Here is a 7067-nt window from a genome sequence, read left to right on the forward strand (position 1 = left end):
CATTGGTTCTGAACAATGTTGGACCCAATAAAGAATATTGAGAGGTCGCCCGATAAGGAGCGCAACAGACTTCTGTCTTATAAAACCAACTTGGCCTTTATTTGTGTCGTTTGGCGCAATTATTAACAGCCTATAAGCTAGCAGGCCTGGGAATAATTTAGCATTTTTAAAAGAGAAGGGGCCTGTATGACCCCTGCTTGTTCCCAAGTCTTACGGGTGGTATTTGCAAGTGAGCATGCAAATATTTACGCCACAAGGTGGGCAAGAACCCCAGGCATAACCGCTGGAAGATCCATGATCCCCAGATGATCTAATTATTATCATATATTTATTTATATCCCCACCCTGACAGGAAGCCAAGGCAGCTTGCAGATAAAATTGAGAACAGCATTTTCCCCTTCCCGGCCCTTAAGTCGGGGGAAGCGGACACTTGGCCCTCCCGGTGTTGTTGGACTACAACTCCCATCAGCCTCTGCCAGCACGGCTAGCGATCAGGGCTGGTGATGGGAATGAGAGGCCCAACATCTGGAGGGGTGTGGAGCCCCCCATCCCTGCAATCAGAAGCAATTGTTACTTCTTATTTATTTGGGGGTTTTAAAAATCCACTTAAATGTAACAAAAATCCAATGGTTTTACTAATAATAATAATGAAACATTCTGTAAAATTTCCTTTAAAAGGAAGCACAACTCATGTGTCACATACAAAGCTGAGCGGTGTGCAAAATTAAAAGTCAAAATTCCAGGAAAGCTAGGGTAGCAGAGTACAGTTTCTTCACACTTCCTGCGTATTTAGCACTGAAACCAGGGCTACACAGTTCAAAATGTGAACTTCCAAGATACAATGGATGTCTTACTTAAAGAGTCGAAGGAGGAATTAGGATGTTGGGAGGGAGAGAGAGAAAGTCATTTAAATAGGAGGAAAGATTCTGCTTTTTAAAACCCACAAGACACACACACGCACAAAGGGCTTTTCAGCAGACTTACTGCAAAAAGAACCTTAATTCTTTTTGGAAGTTTGGCTTCCCAGAACTGCAACGAACTATCCTTGCAAGAGTTTTATTGCTTCCATCCTTGTATAAGGAAGATGTTAAAGGGTTTGTGTGTGTTACTGCAGGTGCCAAGGGGAGGGGAAGGGAGAAACCCCACAGCATCTCAAAGGGGGGAGGGAGAGAGCAAATCCAACCCCCAGTTTCTCCCTGGACCAAAATCAGAGGGCAGGACAAATGGTGGTGAAAAGGCAGGGAGCCGTTTACAAAGCATTAAGCATCATTTAGGTCTGCAAAGTATAAAAAAAGGGAGGAGGGAGGGGAAGAGGAGAGAGAGGCAGAAATAAGATTTTGTTTTTAATCCTCTCTCATCCCAGACCAATCTTTAGAGACTAGGAGAGAAGGGGTGGTGGGGTGCAGTGGGAGGGAGGGGATATTTTGCATGAAATGCAACCCAGCAGTGCGGCGAACAACTCCTGCCAAGTCTACAAATACACACACACCATTCTCTCCTATACGAACTCAACATCACACTCCCGGAGCTCTGCTGAAGCAAGGATGGTGGTATTTGCAACATGAAGTAAATAAATGGCATTTAAAAGGAACAAGAAGCAGATCCATTCTTTGGCCAACTCCTCCCATTCGGAGGAGGAGGAGGAGGAAGAAGAAGAGGCACCCTAATCTTTGCCGGGGGTGAGCGTGGGAGGAAAGGAAATCTGTGCTCACACAGGAACACACACAAAACAATTGCAAGGTGCCATCCGGAGTCTTTGTTGGGTGTTCCCGAATTGCACCAAAGGGGAGACCCCTCTGGCAATTCCTTCCACGCCAAGGAGAGCAAAATTTCCTCCACAAAAGTGTCCCATCCATTCTTTCTTCTTTAACCTGACTCTTCTTTTCACATAACACGCACCCAAAAAAACCCCCAACCACTGATATCCATCCTGGTCCTTACTTTTGGGAACTGTTTGCACTTCAAAGGGAGAAGCTCCATTGTCTTACAAGAGCACCTTATCCAGATGCAAATGAGATTATTTGGGGGGGGGGGAGAGGTATAAGGGGGGTGCAGCTGTTTCCATTCAAACATTTCTCTCTCTCTCTCTCCTCTCCCAGAGAGGGAAGGTGCAAACCCACACACACCACTCTTAAGTTAGCTAGCAACCAGCCTGCCCCAAACACTGCCTTTCAAAAAGCGGGGTAGCTAAACCGGGCACCCACACCCCATTTTCAAAGGATGGCTTGTTGGGCTGGCCCCTCACCCCAATATTGCTACTTCCCCAGGGGGAAATCTCTCTCCCCTCCCCCCAAAAGTGGGTCACAAATACACAACCCCGCTTCCAAAAGACGCCCCAAACTGATGTGCACCACCAAAGACACACTCGGGGTTATTGTTGTTTGGGGGGGTGTTTCCCAAACACCTAGCTGTGACCAACAAAAGTGGGTCACAAATACACAGCCCCGCTTCCAAAAGACGCCCCAAACTGATGTGCACCACCAAAGACTCTGGGGGTTTGTTTTTTTGAGAGGGGGGGTGTTTCCCAAACACCAAGCTGTGACCAACAGAACTGACCTCCACCCAAAGAAATAAATCATAAAACACCCCCCAGTTCTTCCTCTCGCTGCTTCCAAGAGGCAGGGAGGACCCCCACCCAGGGGGAAAAAATAAAGAGACTGAAGTCATTTGAGCCCAGGGAGATGAGGACCACCACCCCATTTCAGCAGAGGGCCGAGACCGCTTGCAAAAGTTGCGGGGCGAGCGAGGCGGACCCCAGCCCCATTTGGGGGGGAGGGAGGGGGGAGCTCTGGCCAGGCACCCCTGGCTATCGGTCGTGGATGGGTGGGGTGGGGGGGTCTTTCGGGTCTCTACCTTGTTGAAGGCGAAGAGGTCCTGCTTGATCTTCTCCCGCTGGGGGTCGTGGCCCTGGCGGCGGAAGCGAAACTTCATCATCTTGCCCGGGGGGGGCGGCGGCGGGGGGGCTCTGGGCCGAGGGGGGAACAATGCCGCGCGGGCGGCGCTTCCCCCATGCAGCAGAGGCGGCGGCGGCGGCAGCAGCGGCGGCAGCGGCGCCCTCCGCATCCAGCAGGAGCGAGCGCGGCAGATGCGCCCAGGTTGCAACAGCGCAGAGAGGGCTGGTCCGCCGGGGAGGGCGCGAGGGAGGCAGGCAGGGGAGGGGGCGCCCGAGCGACGCCCGCCGCAGCCAATCAGAGGAGACCCCGCGGGCAGCTCGGCTGGACAATGGGCTTGGAGGGAGAGAGAGAGAGAGAGACCCAGAGGAAAGCAGACGAAGGAAGGCCGGGCGGCTGCTCGCCAGCTGCTCTGAACCCCTCCCGCGCCGCCTCTCTGCGCCTGCGCGGCGGGACCGAAGCCTGCTGGGAAATGTAGTTTTTTTATATAAAAAAGTTGGGAGGGTTTTTTGGGTGGGTGGGTGTGGCTTGTTTGCAGATCAAGTTGCGTACAGACGAGCCCCAACATTTATCCAGTGAAAATAGGGATGTCCTATGATGATAATAAAATGATAATAAAAATAAAAATCTGTGCTTCTAGAAAAAGAGGGGTGCCGGGACTCACCATGAAATGCTTACAGTAAATGCCACATTTTAACCGGTGCTTTTCTTCTAGGGGAAACCGGTGCCGGTACTGCGTGCCCCTGAGTACCCCCAGGGGAAAAAACAAAGCACTGATAAGAATAACAATATTTATATCCCTCTCATCTGACTGGGTGGCGCCAGCTGCTCTAGGCAGCTTCCAATATATACATAAATATAATAAAGTATTAAACATTTTAAAACTTCCCTGAACAGGACTGCCTTCAGATGTTTTCTGAAACTTGTATAATTACTTATCTCCTTGGCTCAGTGGTCGCATAACTCCATACCCTCCAGCATTTCTGCAGTGAAAATAGGGACATCTTATTCAATAATAATAATAATATTTATACCCTGCCCATCTTGTTTGGTTGCCCAACCACTCTAGGCAGCTTCAAAGATATATAAAAACATTAAACATTAAAAAAAACACCTTCCTATACAGGGCTGTCTTCAAATGTCTTCTGAAGGTTGCATAGTTTCCTAGCTCCTTGGCTCGGGGGTCGCATAACTCCATACCCTCCAACATTTCTCCAGTGAAAATAGGGGCGTCCTAAGGAAAAGCGGGGCATTCCGGGACCAAATCAGAAACCGGGATGGCTTCTGCAATCTGGGAACTGTCCCTGGGAAATAGGGACACTTGGAGGTTCTACTATTAATACTAAAACAACCACATCCATACCATAAATTCAAAGCACAATTATGCCACTTGAAATACGGTTCTTCCAGAACCATAGTTTGTTACGGGTGCTGGAAATTGTAAATGAAACTGCTCCAGTGGCCAGGTTAGCCCTGAGGGCCACCAGTTGCCCACTTCTTTGCAATGGGCTTATCGATTGTCTCCTCTGCCGAAGGCTCACTTTTACTCAGCAGCAAATACAGTGGTACCTCGGGTTAAGTACTTAATTCATTCCGGAGGTCCATACTTAACCTGAAACTGTTCTTAACCTGAAGCACCACTTTAGATAATGGGGCCTCCTGCTGCCGCAACGCCGCCAGAGCACGATTTTTGTTCTCATTGTGAAGCAAAGTTCTTAACCTGAAGCACTATTTCTGGGTTAGCGGAATCTGTAACCTGAAGCGTATGTAACCTGAAGCATATGTAACCTGAGGTACCACTGTATTATGGCATCTGCATGCTGAACCCGTAACAAAGTGTTCTCCAGGCAGCCTGCAATAAAGTCCGTCTGAAATAGCTCCCGCTGGAAGTTTGGGCCTTCAGGATGTAGCAGCCAATCCGGCACTTTGGCAGTGAGCAATGGTTGAATCAGGTTCTTCGTGTCTGCCGCGTAATCCTGCATTGCTTTCATAAACAAGATTCGTCAGATAAAGCCAGCTGGGAGTCAAAGGAGCAGGTTCCAGATCTCTGGAGTGTGGAGTTGTTTTGCTACTGGGCAGGGCAGAGGAAGGACTGTGGCTCAGCGTCAGAACATGTGCTTGCGTATACGGGAGGTTCCAGGTTCAAGTCCTGCCATCTCCAGCCCGGCCTGTGAGAGCCTCTGTCTAAAACAGGGGTCGGCAAACTAAGGCCCAGGGGCCAGATGCGGCCCCCCAGGCTCGGTCAGTCCCCACGTGGTGCATGCCACCTGGGAGCTCTGCACGGACGGGCCAGTGGAACAGCTGCTGCTTGTCAACAATGCCGGTGAGCGGGCAGTGCCAAGACACACTCCTGAGCGCGTGCAGAATGCGTTCCTCCTCCAGGTCCAGGTCAGCTGCAGGACCAGCTTGCAGGGTATTTATGTTTTTCAAAATATAGTCCAACCCCCACAAGGTCTGAGGGACAGTGATGAACCCCTGATGAAAAAGTTTGCTGGTCTAAAACCTTGCAGAGACGCAGTTGGTCAGTATATACAAAGGGTGGAGAGTCCAGATATGGCCCTAGGGTGCTCTCTACCTGGCCCCCGGAATGCTCTCCAAGCCAGCCTGTTCCCCTCCCCTCCTTGAGTGCTTTGGGCTGTCCGCACACTATGTATTTAAAGCACGTATGTTCCCCCAAAGGATTCTGGGCGCTGTAGTTTGTGAAAGGTTGCTGGGAACTGGAACTCTGCGAGGGGTAAAGCTGCAGCGCTCAGAATTATTTGGCGGAAAGGATGTGCTTTGGATGCATTTTAAAGGTTCGGCATGTGCACAGGAATGGAATGTGCCTTTGAAATTGAATGGTGCCTCTTGCTAGGTGTGGGCACCTGTAGAAAAGCCCTGGCTTTCATGTGGCTTGAATCTTGCCTATTGTACAAAGATGAGCGTCACAACTCCGGCCCAGCCCCATTTCGCCTCTGGTGCACACAATACGGAGCCAATAGTCTGGCTCTGCATAGGGCAGGGTTCCCCCCCCCCCAAAAAAAAGGACAGTCATTCTTGCCTTTGAGCCAATCCCAATGAATACAGTCAGACTGATTTCCAAGTAAACATGCAACATGTTTGCACAATCCTTTGCTCTTGGATAAAATACGCAGGAGTTTCTCTCTTAAAAGCCTGGTTCAGGAGTTAAACAAGACTGGCACCTTGAAACAGGACATATCTTAGGGGAAATCCCGCCACAGGGTGCCAAGAAGTCCCGCTGGGTTAAATGGGGCTTCTTTGCAAATAAGTGTGCAAATGGTTACAAGCCTTTTGCTTGGGGTAGGACGGTCCAGTCTTATTCATTGCATCTATATTCCACCTTTTCCTGCAAGGAGCTTCAGGTGGCAAACATGGTTCTCTCTCTTCCTCATTTAATCCCCCACAACAACCCTATGAGGTAGGTTAGGCTGCGAGGCTGGCGCCCAGTGAGCTCCGTGGCCGAGTGGAGATTTGAACCCTGGTCTCCCAAGTCCTAGTCAGACACTTTCACCATTACACCACAGAAGACTGTCCTTTGTTTGATGGGCTGGGTGGTCCAAGTCTGAAAGATAAAGGTGGGGCTTGAAGTTGCTCATCAACACAGACTGAGGAAGCACACAGCTTCACCGCTTTGCTGAGATATACAGTATCATTCGATTTCAGGTAGGCAACCACAGCAGCACAGAGACAGGCGCAGCCCGGCTCCAGCACTGCAAAGCTGGAGACAGTGCATACATAACCTGTTGAACTTCTGCCTGCTACAGGCCACCAGCGTAGGGGAAGGAGCCTTACCAGGAAAACAAATCTTGGCAACCGTTTGTAGCACTTAGCTGATTTAGCTGGCAAGCCAGACCTCCTTGAAAGCAAGGCGACTCTTTGAATGTGTGCATTTAAAGGATCAGGGCCGCAGGTGGGGAACTGGTTCAGGCAGGGAGACTCCTTGGATTAATTGCCAAAATGCCTTGGCACCGGCTGCCGTTTTGCAAAATCCGTAGGCGTTTTGTTTATTTACCACGCGGCCTGCCTCTGCAAACTCTGATCCCTGTTTCTGACGCCGATCACAGGTTTGCCGCTCTGCCAAAACCTCTGCGACTGGTAAGGGAGAGCTTCTTGTTGTCTCCCTTTTCAGCTTTTCCAGGCTCCCAACCTCCTGAGCGATCAGAAATGGGCAAACTA

At 50.1% G+C, this 7067-nt stretch overlaps 1 protein-coding gene across 1 annotated transcript in view; it reads right to left on the reverse strand.

The window, feature by feature from the left end:
• Positions 1–3270, reverse strand: part of LLGL1 (LLGL scribble cell polarity complex component 1) — an 82575-nt gene extending 79305 nt beyond the window's left edge. The window contains exon 1 of the mRNA XM_077918664.1: positions 2854–3270. Within this exon, the coding sequence (XP_077774790.1) occupies positions 2854–3063 (210 nt within the window). The 5' untranslated portion in view covers positions 3064–3270. The remainder of the gene's footprint in view (positions 1–2853) is intronic.
• Positions 3271–7067: the final 3797 nt, after the last annotated feature.

Source organism: Podarcis muralis, chromosome 14 (genome assembly GCF_964188315.1).
Source record: "Podarcis muralis chromosome 14, rPodMur119.hap1.1, whole genome shotgun sequence".
Taxonomy (NCBI): Eukaryota; Metazoa; Chordata; class Lepidosauria; order Squamata; family Lacertidae; genus Podarcis; species Podarcis muralis.